Raw genomic sequence first — 17,122 nt, forward strand, 5'->3', positions numbered from 1 at the left:
TCACACCTGTTAGCATAAAACTTGAAATATTAAAATAGTACAAAACCTTTGATAAGTGACAGTAAAGATCAGTTTATAATAACTAAGACATCAAACTCTTGTATTTGTCTTCGTTTACAATTGCAACAAATTCCACAGAACCAATATCTCTGAAAATGAGTGCATGCTTCTGAAACATTTGATAATATGGATATTTCAGAAACATTAGTTTGAGTCTGCTCAATTGCAAAACAAAGGAAAAACTACTGACTTGCATGAGATAAGCATCTGCAAAGTCCAGCATTATATTGTTGTTCACATAAGTTTCTTAAACCATGAACAAATGAGTAATTGTCTAATCTGGAATGTAAAGTGTAGTCATTTAGTGACATACAAAAGTGAGAATGAGAACTTGCAAGAATAAAAAAACAAACAGTAAAATAAAAACTGTCCTTAACACTAAGGATCATACAATTACAGTTCTGCATGGCTTTCTGCAAGAGTCTGTTTCTTAGACCATGCACTAGTGAGATGCACTGCCTTCCACCAATGTTCATTAGGATGTTCTGAATGACTTCAAAGATGTCCTTAAGTTCCTTTGGATAGTGTATGTTGAGGGCAAAAAGAAGGCCCATCAGCATGGAAATGGCACTTGAGACATCCCTCAGATTAGACAGGATTACTGCTGCCTCAAGGACAACCAACACATCGATGTCTTCTTCTTTCACCATCACAATGCCAACTTTCATCCTCTTAGAAAACGTGTCTTCAATACCTGTCGGCTATAAAAGGGTTCAAAGACAAAAAAAAAAAAAAAATTACACAATTACAATTACACAATATCCCGTGTGCTTAACAATTCATGTCTTTCCAAAGAAGAGCCATACTGATGCTTTGGATGATGGTGATTGGCTTTGGGTAACACTTATTAGTTGTTAAAGTTTTTTCAGAATGAGATATGCACCCCCATGTTACAAATCCATTTCTTGCTTTAAACAAAGACCATGTTCATAAATAACTGAGCATGTCTTCAATTGCAGAATTCAAACAAAATTTTCAATTTAAATGGTAAATGGCCTGTATTTGTATAGTGCTTTACTAGTCCCCTAAGGACTCCAAAGTGCTTTACACATTCAGTCATTCACACACATGGGTGGATGACTGAATCGTGACTCAAGAGTTGACAGTTCGTCTTATAATTGGAAGGTTGCCGGTTCGAGCCCTGGCTCCGACAGTTTCAGTCGTTGTGTCCTTGGGCAAGACACTTCACCTGTTGCCTACTGGTGGTGGTCAGAGGGCCCGGTGGTGCCAGTGTCCGGCAGCCTCGCCTCTGTCAGTGCGCCCCAGGGTGGCTGTGGCTACAATGTAGCTTGCCATCACCAGTGTGTGAATTTAAATCTACTTATGCTAAATATTGGCTGTGCTCTAAACCAAATCTGGCTGAGAATACATGAAATGTGCAAACTGCAGCTACACTACAGGATCAGATTATGGCTCCATAGACAATGCTTCTTTAATCAGTTTATTGATTAAAGTTTATTTTTTCCCCCTATATTAACAGCATGAAAAAAGAGCATATAGACATGGCTGAACAGGTTGCATAATTGGCACTGAATATCAACATCCACCTTTACCCAGCTGCCCAATGACTCTCGGCCAGTAACCTTTAATTGCTTACCCAGTCTACACAGTCTCTTTTCCAGGGTCCAGGACATTTCACCAAAGTATTGCCCCCCACAGCTGTAGCAGCCACTGCAGCCCCTTAAATATCCTAATATCTCTGCCATTACAATATACAATGTGAGAAATCAAACGTAAAGCTGAAGTGAACAGTACAGCAGCGAAATGTCAAAGACCCTGGTGAAGACATGAATAAACACAAGACACTAATAATATCAATGCTAGCTTGCCAGTTAGTTTCTCTGAAACCCAGACCAAATCCAGTGTCAAAGATCTTGTAATAATACATTTGGTGAGGAAAAAGTACACATGTACTTTTTAATTTAAAATCCACTGTGGTGCTGTCATTATTAAATTTACTAAAAGAAACAATGCTAACCTTCACAGTCTTGAAAGTGTGTGAGGGATCTTCCTTTAGAAAATGAGGTCCTCTGTCCTCTTCCTTTGTGTAGGGCTCTGGTCAAAGAAGTCAAAAAGAAAACAAAAACACTTTTTAAACAGTGTTTATGAAGCATGTAGACAGCTCCAAATTCACAGCTTTTTGATGCATAATTCCATCAATATATGATTATCATTGGAGATTTTGAATCAGGCTTATCAGGACATTCAAGTAGAATATGATATCCAACCTACCACCAATATACATAGATTCTGTAAAAGTTACCACACTAAATGTCCAGTTGTGAAATATGATGACAGACTTTACTTATCAGCTTTCTTTCAATGAGTTCATCAGTTGAACTGGATAACCTAAAACTTAAACAAAGGATTAGATTTCGCAGTTGAACACTTACATCATCTCCGAAGCATCTTATGAGCCTAGTTAGCCTTTCTATGCCGCTCTTGATTTTGTACAGCTCCACGAACCTCTCCATAATGGTCAAGCACAGCAAAAAGGAACCCTTTCAGGTCAACAGATGTAAGACGGGCAAATTCTGCTTCAACCTGAGCAATAGAAGAAGAGGGGTGGAGAGTACAGGCAGAATTAAAAAAAGATTCTTTGAGACCCAAATTTAAGCAAACAGTCATCTGAGGCCCATTAGAGAAAACACAAACACACAAAAGCAAACAAACAAAAAGATGCACTTTACCTGCCGTTCAGCAAACAAGGAAGTTCAGAGAACAATAAGCTCTGTCTTGAAATCTTTTAAAGTAGAATGATTGTGAAAATGACTTATGTGATGTAAAACTTTAGTAAACGTGCGATTAAAAGAACACTGAGTAAAAGGACAAGTAACAGTTTCCTTATTCCTCAGATGTTTACCTTGATGAGCAATACTGTTTTAGTCCAACTGCCTCATTAAAGTTACACAACAGGCTTTTTACATTAAAGCCAGCAAGTCCATTACATACTCCCTTTTTAGATCTGAAATACTGTGCAGATTCTGTGTATATGTAGTGGACAGCAATTTACCCCAAAGAGCGCAAAGTTTGCAAGTCCACCTCATTTAAATGACAAAGTCAAATGTGATCATCTAGACCTGTGAAAATAAATTAATGACAAACTTGCAGTTATGGATGTTATTACAACCACAAGAACCTAAACAGTCTGCTCCATTGCTTTTGTTAATGAATCATTTGTTGGTAACACGTCTGAATATTTAGTTTATGCCACCTGCATGTGATCATCAATAGTGCCATATTACTTCTTAAGAAGTACCCTGACACTACAATCTTTATATCATTTGTTCTACAGAGCTATTAAATTACAATATAATCTGAGGTGTTTCCAGTATGACAAAATGCACAAATTGTAACTTACCATTTGACTCCACTGACAAAAATAAATCCCCAGCATCAAGTTTGGCTTCACAGACCTAAAATAAGTAAAATAAAAATATATGTTATAATTATATTGTTTTCGCCATTTATTCATGTTTGCTAATTTTCTGACATATAAACAATGTTAGTTTTGTTACAATACAGAGAATGCAGTTTAATTAAAAGGTAAATTATGCAAAAAAAAAAAAAACTTCTGCAGTATACCATGCCAAAAATCAGTGTCTCTGATGCCAATTATTTTATCACTACAGCTCGTTTAGTATGGAAACTCACACAATCTAGTCATACTGATCACAAGAGTTCAAAAATAAGTCAAAATAGTGAACTGTTGTTAAGCATAAAGCATTTCAGGGTAACAAATAACTGCACAATATAATTAAAGCAAAAAATAAGCACACTGGAGGACTATCTGATAAAAACTAATATAATGCTGGTTTGTAGACCATATTTTGTCTCTGTCCTCAGTGCACTCTTGCAGCTTAGCATGCAGCAGTTAATAACACCTTAAGTGATTACATAGGGATAAACAGATGACAACAAGCATCCGAGTCCTGCCAAAAAGGTCTTTTTGAACCCAGCCAGTTATTGGAAATATTGCCAAAATGAACTTCCACCAAAATACAACAGCCTGTGAACTTGAAAGAAATTTACAAGTACAGAGACAATATGAAATAAGCTTTATTAATTAGCTGAGTTAGCTTGCTAATATCGCAACAGGGTGAGTGCACAACCTTAAAGCTAGCGGCACAATACTTGTGATTTGCTCAGCGCCACATTAAACCCATAAAAAAGGCCATATGTCAGTTCATTAGGTCAAGTTTGGTCATGACACACAAGCTGGACCTTGTCGGCTAAAGTTACATTAGCTAAAGCAAACATTTCGGTAAAAGAGAAAAACACACGTCATGCCATAAATTCAAAACATGTTCCAACTTTTGTAGCTCTCTTTCCTTATAGTTATAACCAATGTTACTCACCTTGAAAGCATATTCCAAAGAAGACGATTAGAAAACGTCCAAGTAAAGTGAGCATGTCGTTAACCGCCAATTCCCCATGATGCACCTCGGTAGCAGTCACGTGAGGCAGTTTTGAATCCTGCTGTGCTCAACTTACCCGCATTGTCAAGTTCACATAAGTTTCTGATTTAGCTGGACATGAGTTTTCAAGTTAGCTTTTTTTGGTGTAATTGGGACGTTTTTAACTTGTAATTCTATGTTATAACAACAACTTCAGTCATCTATCGTCAAACTGATATAGAATAATATGTTGAAATAACAAACAGCTAGAATTACATTTTACAGTGTATAGCCATCTATAAAACACGGTGGAGGCTTGGTCATGGTTTGGGTCTACACTACAGTTAGTCATGTTGGGGATCTTTTCAAAATTTATGGATTTATGAATGCAGAAAAGTACCATCCAATTTTGATTCACCGTGGAGTACTATCTGAAATGAGTCTTATTGGCAATAGCTTCATTTTTCAGTATGACAATAATCAATCACAGTGCCTGGGCAGCAAAAGCATACCTGGACAAAAAAAACTTACATAATAGATTTGGTTGCATTTTGGAAAGTTTTAATAAAATGCTGAAAATATTTTCCATTTTACTATGAAAATAAAAATATAGAAAAATTTAATAATTTTAATGTGATTTTTTAAAAGTTCTTTTTACCATTACCTCTCTGCCTGGGGCTTATAAAAGGATGGCTCCATTACAAATGACCCTTGACGGGAACCATGACATCTGACATAACTGTAATACTTTATGGTGAGATTAATTGTTAATTACTGACTTTATATCCAACCAACTTCACATGTGCCTGAGCATCCTCTCTTTTTTAACACCCTGCTCGGCTCTGCCAAACAAAAGATTGTAAATCATTTGTGTAAATCACAAAACAAACCATGCAAATTATTCCACACAATAGATAGGGTAGAGTGGTTTGTTAACAGCTACTTCAGTCCTTCCTATCGTCTGCATTCCTAAACCAAACAGGCAATCTAATCATATATAACACTTGCGGGTGGTCTCACTATGAATATGTGTGTTTATATGACTTATCTTTGGTTTTTGTGATGATGAAAGAATTCAAACAAAGTGGTTTTGGCACAAAAAATGTTGGCTTGACAGTTTGGGACTGAGGTCGGAGGTTTGGATTAAAATACGGGGAAGTACAGGAAAGGACAATGACATGCCTGTGTGTTTGTTTATGTTTGTGTGTGTGTCCGCTGTTTACCCCCGTCTCTACTGAAAAACCATTACGCTAGTATTTTTCAAACTTCCTCAACAACTCCTAGTACTGTGGTCCCAGTTTAATAAGTATCTTGAATGCTTTTATTGTGAAAGCTGCACAGCTAGGGGATTATCCTAGTATCAAATTCAGTTATATAGAACAGCTTTCACATATCAACTTGTTTTGAGCAGCCTACTCTCCCACGACATGATGTGACCTTTGGATGTTTACCCAAAATTCCAGTTTTCTCTACTGAATTATCAAAACACAAAATAAATTAATAAAAAAATATATATAAATAAATAGAAAATACAAGGTGCCTGTTTCTGTTACTTTATATTACAGACTATAACCCATGATACTGTTGCTCAGAGCTGGTCCTGGGAAAATGTGAGATTTGTTACATTGTGACACTTGAAACTGGTTCAGTCATTCTTATCAGTACAGTGGACCTACTGAAAAAGTACTGGGCGCTTCTAATGACTACTCCTAATTGTTGGCACAGTGTGTGGTGAGTTAATAATAATCCTTTAAACATCTTTTAAACCATTCTGCTTTTTCAATCCAGAGCTGTCCACCCCAGACAGGTCACTCGTCCATTACAGGGTTAACACTGAGTGGCAACCTCACACTCTCTGATTATGTCAATTTAGATTCACCAATTACCCAAGAAGCTGGAGAGAATCCAAACACTCCCAGGGAGACCATGTAAACTCGACAGTAACAGGCCTCAGCTGACCGAGTGTTTGGACGGCTGCTTTAACCAACATGTCCCTCTGCAAGCAGAATCTAACCCTGCTTTACACCATGAGTGGGGGTGTTACAGTCCCAGCAGGTCCACTGTGGGTTGTTGTGCATCTCTGTGTAGTGTTGCTCTCTCACTTCCTCTTCTGGGTTAGGTACCAACACTCTTCCTGTGGAGCAATGATTTGCACACAGCTGACTCCACTTGGCAAAAAACCCTAGGAGTGCAAAGTCTAGGAGTGAGAGGAAGTATCTAGTTCCCCTGTGTCATTATCCTGGCAGCGTTTGGGTAGTGTGTGCCGTTGTTTACTTCTCTGGGTAAAGGAGTGTGTTTGCTTTACCTTTTTAATTTCCACTTAAACCCTTCCTGCCTAGAACACAAGTTTTTCTGTTGTCCTAGTCATTTCTTTCAATTAATGTTTGTAATATGTAATATGCAATGTTTGCTCTTTGTCTTCTTTTTCCCTGGAACACTCTTATTGTCACACCTTCTTGGAATTTCTGAAAAATGTTATAAACTATGCATGGAAACAAACGGTCCAAATGAGAGTCGAAGGCAAGGATTTCAAGCATTAATGTACCAATCTGGAGAGGAAAAGGGGATATTTTTGAGTTCTCCTACTATTGCCCCATCCAGATGTTTAATTACATGTTTAAATAACAAGAATGTGTTCAGGACAGGATTTCACTTGAGCTAATCTGGTAAAGCAGAATCCAACTCCTCAACAGGAGCGCCATCAACACGGTACAAACCATGTTTGACTCTTACTGTTCTTCACGACACGTGTTGGTGTCCTGAAAAAGTTTGGCCTTTGTGCTCCTGCGGTCTAAACTCTGCATGGACCAGATCACAACTGATATTCAAAGACCACATCTAAGGATGCAATTGTTCTCCCATCAATAAAAGAACTGGCTAAATGAGAACAGATTAGGGCTGGGCATCAAGAAGAAAGGATAAATGTCAATGGAATAATAACACAATAAATGGTCAGTTGAAATACAAGACTTTAAGAATGTAATAAAACTCAGGTACCTTGGATTAGTGAAATGTAAAACTATTTCACGGTTAAAGCTTACTCTATATGGAAACAAATGCTAGCCTGCAAATCATGCCAATCCTTCGCTCTGACATTATTTGACTAGGTCACGGTATGCTACGGCTCCTAGCTGAAAGCAGTAAGTGGCGAAGGCAGCATTTCTAAATAATACAGGAAATAATAATAATACCTAATCCAAAGATAACATCCAAGGGAGCCAAAATTATTCCTGAAGATCCCCTGGTCAAAAGCGTGTGACACCTTGCTTGTGTCAAAAACAGAGTATAAAATATGGATTTGCCACCCAGTGATTTTGGACTTTTGGGTCACATTATTAGTTTTCCTGCTGACTTTAGCTATACTTGGTTACAGAGCTGCATTCATAAGCTATAAATGTGCAACATACAGACACAAACACTGGGTAGTTAGTGGTAACTGAAGGACTAATAAAACACTAAAATGTCAGTCATCAAAACTGAAGCACAAACTTCTGGGATGGTCAGCAATACAAAGCAAGCCGTAATACAAGACAGATAATACATTAAAGACACACTGAAGAGCTCCAGTTTAATAACTAAGTGGGGCATGAGGCCTAGCAGACAGTGGCTCCAGCTGCCAGTCAGAACACCTGACAATCAAAGCTTTCACACCCCCTTTAATTATCCAGGTATATGAGTTATTATTAAAATAATAATAACAATCATCAGCAGCAGCCCAAGGACAGTTGCTACAAGGATCTAAACATGCTTTTTGATGTTGAAAGTTGGACATTTCAATACGAGTCTGTGGGGACTGAATTGCAAATGCTGTGGAATCCAAAAAAGATAAAAATACATTTAAAGTTTCATTTACCTTTTTTAAAGTATTCACTTTGCAGTATAGAACACCATGCAGCTATGCATCTGTTGGTGAATTGATGCAAGACATTTTCAATTTACAGCAGAACTTATTTATGTTTAGGCGTACATTCTGTATTTTTCTAAGGACCCTACACACGACCATGGCAACAATAAACTCAGTAATTCGAAGGTCTTCCTATGCTTTGTTGCACTTTCACTTTCTGAATGTCATTATTGTGGTTAGCAACAGTATCCCCGTGAAGGGCAGTTGACATCACTGTGTTAATTTTCCAGCTCACATGTGATGCAGCTGCTCACTGCTTTCTGTAAATGAGCTCCATTAGCTCATTTACAGTCAACAAGACACCCCCAGCTGCCCAGCACTGATTGTGTACGAGTCTTGAGCTGAAGGTGTTTCTTGCATACGTCATGAACTCACTGTCATCTTTAATTAACACCTGTAACGTCCCCTGTGTTTGTGTGCTTCGGGTCAAGAAAACAAGTAATTGCTTTCTTCACATGATACCATCAGCCATGTGGACTGACTCACAGCAGGGAAGCTTCAGCTAGAAAAAAAGACCCATTTGGTTTTGCAAATCACATTACATGGCAACCATGTTTGCAGCCACTCAGATTCACTGGCATTTGCTTTGAACATAATAGGTATTTGAACAGACATTCTTATGGAGGGGACAAACACATCTTAGTGCAGATAACATCGCATGAACATTCATTAAAGTAATTGCAGGAAACTGTGAGAATTCATGATCACAACACATCTTTATCTAATGGTGTAATTCGTCTTTTTTGTAGCAAGCACAGTGCCACTAAGTGGAGGGTAACAGGCAGCAAGATAGTTTAAATTACAGTGATAGCGGAAACTGCCAAAAACCCATTTAGGAAGGAAAAAAATAAGTGATAATTTGGTTGCTAAACATTTTTTTATGAGGAGAAATAAACTAATAATTGAACAGAAAGCCTGTACACACATATGACACTGCTACTGCAGAAACTAAAATAAAAATAAGCTGTTTACAAACATTAGGTTTATTTAAAACATGGTATAAATAAATATGACACTTCTGTTACATAGCAAGTTACACAACTGAGTCAAGACTAGCATAAAATAAAAGGACAATTCTCTTCAGTATAAAATAATTTCATGCTAATGGTAATTTTATCTGACCGCAGTCTCATCCTCCAGAGCAGTACCATTCATTTACAGCAGTTACATCATTACAGTGTACAGCAGACATATTCAATAATTTGACCACATAAGTTAGAACTGGTTTATCAGTGATAAATAATAATTATATATCGTACAAGGACTCATTTCAGTCACAGAAAATCTGCTTTTTGTCTAGGAAAGCCCTGTCAGCAGTTGTAGTACAGTGACGTTTTGTACACAAAAGTCACTCCTCAATAAAAAGCAAACATGCTACACCTCAGGTGAGTTGTAGGTTAATGAGCCTATTAATAAATTATAGAATAATCCTTGTGTTTTATATTTAATAACTGAGGTAAAGATGAGAAGAGTAAGTGTAGAGTTGTATAATTCAAAAGATTTCTACCTTGATTTTTTTGTATGCACTTCTTTAAATATAAAAATACTGGGAAGAGTAAAATAAAATTATATGAAAAAATAGTTCTATCATTTAACCAAAAGTGTTATCAATGATTTGATTGGGTCTATGAAGAGAGTGGTACAAAGTCATGCTGGGAAACATTTCTGACAGATTTTCCTTTATGTTATGTCCCATAATTTTAAATGGACCTCAGTTATCAACAATACATGTAACCCTCAATAAAGGTGAATGACAAACTTCCTGAGTTTACAACATTTCTAAACTATAATATCTATACAAAATCTGCACAATCAATTGAAATGCCAGTGTCAGTCTTAGTAATTCACAGTTATTAGAATCATCTTTCACTCTGCTGTTCATAACTCTTAATGGGAGAAACTTCAACATGCATGAGGACATTGTTGGTTACATATACATGAGGCACAAACATTGTTTATAATTCTCTACAATTACCACTTTGTAAATGCTCTAGTGAATAGATTCTGTTCCACCAACTGAATGTGCAGCAGTGGCTGTGGTGTTGGACAATGAGTTAATATGAGCTGTCCTGCTTCTGATAAATATATCCCAAAGGACATTTCACATCCAGCAGACACAGAATATTGTTATCACCTTGTTGGGACAGCGTTTTAGGCCATAAAAATCATCATGTTTTAACTCTTGTTTAGCTCTTTACAAAAACCCTTGAAATTTTCCTTGCTAAATTATTCTCTTTCTGCCAACCCAAGATGGTTGCTGACTGGTCTCTAGGCGCATGTGACTGGGACTGTAGCTATTGGATTCACAGTAACAGCCAGGAACCATTCGACAACCAGCTAGGGAACAAATATTTTTCCTTTGCAGCCTGTGTGACTAGGGCCTTATTCAGTTCTACGTATTGCGTCATACATCCAAGTTATTGTCACACCGTCAGTGGTCATGTAACTCTAAAACCTGAATAGTGACAACTTCTGCTGTGAAAGATCATACCCAGTATTGATTCTTCTGCAAAGTGGGAGTAGCGGTTCTAATCATTTGGCATGATGTAGCAGGGGAGCCATTACTCCATGAACTTACAACCATGTTTGAATCAATTGTGTTATAAGTTGTGCCCTGGTTTGGTGTCAATAACCGATCAAGTACTGGGCTGCCTGGGCAGTTATGGTTGAGAGGAGTGACAGTCACAGTGGGAACTGCTGGGCTCCTTTGGGTTTGGCCTTGGTAAGATGAACTGTTTGGAAGACCAGTGGATGTTTGCTCCTGTGCTGTAGCAGTGCTCTGCTTCCTTTGCCTGTGGTGTCGAAGAAAGACAACCAGCACCACAAAGATGATTACAAGCAGCAGCAGAGCAAGCAGTGGTAAGATAATCAGGAGTGGATTAGACGTTTTTTGAGGGTAGGACTCGACACGAACTGGTGTGTTTTTGAAGAGAAACTCCTCTGTTTGAGATGGTTTGCCCAGAGTTGTACCAAAAATGCTAGTTCTGTTGGAGTTTCCCCAACGGTTGCGTCCTCTGAACTTTTGCTGGTTTATGCTTGGTTGTTGGGTGGAGAGGAAAACTGTAGACAGGACTGGCAAAGCAGTCTTGATTGATGCCTGAGGCACAGATGATGTAGCTGAAACAGGACTCTTTGTGGGTGGAAAAAATGCTGGCTCATATGGTACAACTGTAAAATGTAATTCCCCTTTAGCAGGTTGGACGCTATTAGCTTTCAGAACAAATACTACTGAATCGTTTAGCTCTTCAACTCCAGTCATGTTAGCATTCAGCTCTAAGGCTACCTTCCCCTGCATGATCTCTTGAAAGGTGAAGGACTCCACTGGGATAGCTTTTATGGTCATTTTTAATTTTGGTTGAACCACTTTCCCATACCTAGGATGGGATAATACTTCAAAGACGGGGTCACTGTCACTTATATTAGCCAGTTCAGATGCATTGAGAAAGTTTACATTGAATTTGACCGTAATCCCATTGGGAATCCTTAAACCTTTACCAGTCTGGAGTAAAGGTTTCACAGTTATGTTAAGCGCTTGGTCAGTCAGATTTGCTTCTGAAGTGAAAGCAGTGAACTCAAAGCTGTCTTCGACAGAAGAAAGGGAGATCATATGGTAGGACAACCTTCCTGTCTGGAGATCTTCCTGGTCAAACAGCGTAACTTCTCGGTTGCCTCTCAAAAGTTTGCCAAATCTCGGAGGCCTTGTAATCTGGTAGTAAACTGTGACATTTTTCCCATTGGTCTCAGCAGCAAGGTTGTCCTCGGTCAGAGATACTGAAGTCCTACCTTGCTGGAGTTCTAATCCAGTATTTTGGACAAGAGTGATGGTAATTTCTGTCACTTCTAGGTTAAAGAGTTTGTATATTGGTTTATGATAACCATCTGTAACACTGAAGTAGAATGCTCCAGAGACAGAACTTCCATCATGGACGAAACAGACACTTCTGTTATTGATTTGGGCTTGGGTAAAGGCCACTATTGACTCATTCAAACTTCCTTTGAGAGCCAAGTAACCATTGCTTGGCTTGCTTATCACGGAGAACTTAATATCATCCGGAGGATTGTCCAAGTCTTCAATTTTGAGATTTTCTGGCCCAAGGGCTATTGTATCTCCTTGTACCACCTTCAGACTTGGAGCTTTGGTTTTTAGCAAAGGTGGCTGGTCATTCACAGGGATGACTGTAATATTAAAATGCTCCACAACAACATCACTGTCGTCTTCAGGGCGTTGCGCAGTTTTTCCCTTAGGATTAAGCCAAGCGCTGAATATAAAAGAATCCTGAGTTGTTTCCGAGTTGTCGTGTTTATAGGTGATACCATATTTTTTAATAATGAATTGTGAGAAATTAGGTTTCTCCTTGGTTAGGTTTCTCTCACCAACCACGATGACACCATGTTGAGGCAGAGATGTTACCTGAAACCACACCTCATAGGAGCTACGCTGAGGTGTAGGCAGCTTGGACATCAGGTTAGTGGCATCGAGCTTGGACTCGTCAATGATGACACTCTCCCCTTCTGTCACCTCAGCACCTGTCACCAAGCAAACTTCAATTAGTCAGTCCCAACAATGTGCTAATGTTAGTGCCATCATCTACAGTTTTAAATAAAATGTCCACTCTACAACTAAGTAAGCTGCCTTAAACTTTTTTAAATATTTATTTATTCCCTTTGAGTATCATGTGTAATCCCTTTGATGACTTCTTTATAGGCCAAAAAGACACAAATTTACAAAGCTATTAACAGCCTTTACAATTTCACTGATCAATACTGGACTGTCACATGAAGCTGTAACTGAATATTTATAGATATTTATGATATCATTGTAGAAAAGAGAAATAAAGAAACAAAGCTATGTCACCAGAGTAAGGTGCCAATTAGTTTGTTAAATACATTGCTGGAAAGTCAATAAACAACATATGTGTAGAAAATCTGTACTGGCAACATCCCCCCCCCCAAAAAAAAAGTAAAATAAAAACAAAATCTCAGGCTGTGGTAAAAAATTAAACTTATTGTTATTATAGGATAACCCTGTCCATGCTGCCTGTGTTGTCGTCTCTTTCTGGCTTTGTTTTAGAGATGGTAGGGCATGAGAGGTGGGCCCTAGGAGAAAGCACGCCTGCCACTTGACTAATTGTTTTAAAAAAGGAGGGCTTGGTAGCTAATATTCTCTTGCTTCTCCCCAGCAGGCAAGCATGTGGTTTGTCTGGGTGTTTTTCTGGTTTAATTTTCTTTCTTTTAAACACTTAGGCACTGACTTTTTCTCCCCCCCACTTTCATTTATTTAAACAAATGTTGGTTCTCTTAAACTCTGTTATCTGTGCCGTCTCCCAATTTTATCTGAATTTTACACTGGTTCAGAACACACATATTGTAAGGATGCTCACATTATGAGCTTAATTTTTTTTTTTTTACCTCAAAGCAGCAGTGTGTCTGACCAGAGCTGCTAACACAGCTGTAGAATCAGATTCATACCTGTGTTTGCAAGCAGGATTGTGTTGTGTTCGGGTCCAGTATTCTCATATGAGATGTCAAATCTGAAGGTCTGACTGTCCATTGAAGCAGGTGGTGATGCTACAGAGAAGGTCATCGAGTCCATGGCTTCCCAGCCAACTGACTCAACAGGAGTTTGAATGTAAAAAACCTCTTTCCTGTCCACCTGTGGTACACACACACTCCAAAGAGTCAGCCAAGCCAAGTTACAAAAGAAATGTACATCTATGAAGTTACTGAAATCAGCCATCCTCAAAATGAACATAATCAACTGTGTAATCTGTGCAGCGGCCTCATTCTTAAAGATGTTTCTGTAGTCTGCATAATATTTAATCATTACTTTAAATCTGCTCTGCTCAGCGGTAAATATAGCACAACCATCACAGCTGTGTCTGTGTCACATAATAATCCACCAGTAATAATTGATTACATAAAAGCATTACATGTTTTATTCAGATAAAAGATGCACAATGTCAATTTCCTAAATGAGAATGTACAACATGTATTATTCATACAGAGGAAATCTGGCAGCGTTCCACATCAGCGGAGAAAGTCTATTGTTTAGTCTTTCTCTGTTTCATATTACATAGCACATAAGAGTGATAAGTATGGCCATGACCTCTGGCTCCTCACACTTACCATATCTTGTGTGAAAGTGGAGATGTCTGCTGTTGAATTATTAGGCTGCCTCATCACCAGACGCCCCAGTTTAGGATGCCGTGTCACACTGAATGTTATTACACGGTTTGAGGTGTTGCTCATGTCATTGGTCACTGCTTGTAAATACTCATTTGTGATTGGTCTTGAAGAGCCTGTACAGAGATGAGAAATTAAGTAAGAATAATAGCTTTACTGATAAAGTGGCCTGCTTAAGCATCCGTCAACAAAAAGATTGTTTTATTGAATTGAGTATCAAGTTAGCTGAGACCACGCTGTTAAAACCTTTTTTTCTACATTTCGTAAGTTTTCCCCTTTGAATGCGTTCCACATCTTTTTGACTCCAAATTATGCAAAACAAGGTCTGGAATAGACCGATGAGATTCCTTTGATGTGTCAAATTAAAGCAGCACTGCAGACATCAGAGACATTTTTACAGCACATCCAACTGCAGTGCGGGTGTTACATAAAATCCAAACAAGAATTTAAAAGTAGATCGGCTCCTTGCAGACGTAAATCTTCCACTCGGGGAAAATGTAAAAAGAAGTGTCCACTGAGAGTAATGGGTGACTTCTAAGGAATTCTTTCTTCTTAAGATGGATTACATAGATTTCCACAGTCCTGCTGTCACTGTGAATATTGTTGGGATCCTAAAAGTCTGGTGATGAATGATGGAAATCAAAGATAGAGAGACAGAGGGGTGAAAGCACAGTGTAACCCATTCATTACTTTTTTAAGCAGTGCTCCCACCATCCATATCTATCATGGGAAATTTCCTGCCTGGAAGAAGAGAGAGCAACAAGTTTCTTATCTTTTAACGACAAAAACCAAGCTTCTAATAATATCCAGTATTCCCACCATTAAGTAACTGTATTGGCTAATTAGATAATTAGCTTTATGTACTAAAATAAAAGTGTAAATGTCCTTACTGGCACTACGACTATCCGTAAGAATGCTTTCAGGTAAATGTGGTTTCTAAATTCAGCATATGCAACCATTTAGCAAGAAGTGTTTGCACAGTTTCCCAGAAAGCACCTAGACATTTAAGGTGTCTATGAGGAAAGAGGAAAAATAAATAAATCTATCTTCCTTCCACACTGTGAAAGTGTTTCATGTCACCCCTCACCCCATCAAAACCCTTCATTGTCAGTTAAAGCTCCCATCCCGCCCTCTCTGTATCTCACTCTCTCTCTCCGGCTTGCCTGGCACGAAGCACAAACAGGGCTGTCTCAGGCAGACAGTGGCACAGCTTTTCAAGTACCCACTCACCCCGTGGCTGGGAAGCTCAGCAGAGCGTGCCAGTTGGCTGTATTCTATCCTCACCATATCCGTTCCTTCTAATTCACACTGAAAATCTCCACCACTGACAGACTACTGAAAATCTCAGAAAACTAAACATGTTTGCAGACACAGTTAACACCCAGCTGGCCTATTTTTATCTCCAAAATATTAACAGTAAAAAATATCAAAACATTAGGACACGGCAAAAGCTGATTCACTGGTCTGGTATTCGGGGATAAAAGTGCTTGCTGCAGCTGTTGTAGATGTGCTGAATTATTTAACTAAAGGAATTCAGTGGTGTTTGGTAGCAGTCAGGCTGAGCATACAAGCAAATTTTGATGCAAAATACAGTTAAGGAGAGACTGATGGTGTCAGAAACAGTTAATGTTTCATAGAAAAAAAATTCCCCACCCCCCAAAAAATCCTAAAATAAAAAGAGGAAACCAAAACTGTGCTCATGGTTCTTACTAGTACCACAGAAAACTTGTATGAGTTGATGACTGAGGCGAATAAAAATATGCCGTTTCAGTTCTTTTCAGGAAGCAGCTGTACACTTTGATCATGACACAAATACTTTTAAAAAACCTCATATTATTAGAAGGGAAAATAAAACAATGGGAAGCATAGTTAGTAGTTTAGACTCAAGTCTTTTTGTTTCTTGCTGTCAACAAATCATGTGAAAAAAAAAAAAAAAAGCTATTTGTTTTTAACCACGGCCAGATGAAGCTCATTACTTCTGTCAAGGAGGTGATACAGCTGGTTTTGGTTTGTTTGTTAGGAGGATGACCCAGAAACTTATGGATGGATTTGATCTAAACCTAGATCCAGATCCAAGGATTTCTGGAAGAATTCCTTACTGATGCAAGAAGGGTAAAATTCAACATTTAGCATAAAATTTAATAGAATTGAATATTTTTGTAAAACACATCAAAGTTACATAAGACAACAGCTCAGTTCAAGAAAATATCAAAATAACCTCTATCCAGCTTTGCTTCTGGATCAAGGGAGTCGCTTCGTGTAAAGAGTGAAGGGAGTTTTCTTGCTTGGTGGAAGTATGCAGTCAGACCACATACTGGTTCACTGTTCCACTGAGCTCCATTATTGTCAGAAAGTGACACGTGTCTTCATTTCCATGAAGTTTATTTTGACACACAAAGTCAAAATAACACAGCACTGATGTACAAATCTGGGTCTGTTTTTCTTTTAGAAATGCACTGTTCGTAAGTTTAAGGACATCTTAAAGTCAGATATTTCATACCCTTTGTCTGAGAGCTGAGCACCAAAGAAGAGGGAAGAGGACAAATATTAAAAAATAAACAAATAGGGTTTTTTTTAA

General features: G+C 38.3%; 1 protein-coding gene and 1 long non-coding RNA gene across 2 annotated transcripts in view; both read right to left on the reverse strand.

The window, feature by feature from the left end:
• Window positions 1-425: 425 nt before the first annotated feature.
• LOC134638401 (uncharacterized) lies at window positions 426-2,591 on the reverse strand. The gene is made up of 3 exons (XR_010095248.1): window positions 2,454-2,591; window positions 2,039-2,115; window positions 426-761 (listed from the first exon to the last, which is right to left on the reverse strand). It is a non-coding gene; the product is annotated as an uncharacterized LOC134638401 (long non-coding RNA).
• A 6,490-nt stretch (window positions 2,592-9,081) lies between these two features.
• cspg4ba (chondroitin sulfate proteoglycan 4ba) overlaps window positions 9,082-17,122 on the reverse strand; it is a 28,389-nt gene continuing 20,348 nt past the window's right edge. Inside the window, exons 8-10 of the mRNA XM_063490154.1 lie at window positions 14,488-14,660; window positions 13,831-14,014; window positions 9,082-12,888 (exon numbers count right to left, since the gene is read on the reverse strand). Coding sequence (XP_063346224.1) covers window positions 10,847-12,888; window positions 13,831-14,014; window positions 14,488-14,660 — 2,399 coding nt within the window. The 3' untranslated portion in view covers window positions 9,082-10,846. The remainder of the gene's footprint in view (window positions 12,889-13,830; window positions 14,015-14,487; window positions 14,661-17,122) is intronic.

This window comes from Pelmatolapia mariae, linkage group LG12 (genome assembly GCF_036321145.2).
Source record: "Pelmatolapia mariae isolate MD_Pm_ZW linkage group LG12, Pm_UMD_F_2, whole genome shotgun sequence".
Lineage (NCBI taxonomy): Eukaryota > Metazoa > Chordata > Actinopteri > Cichliformes > Cichlidae > Pelmatolapia > Pelmatolapia mariae.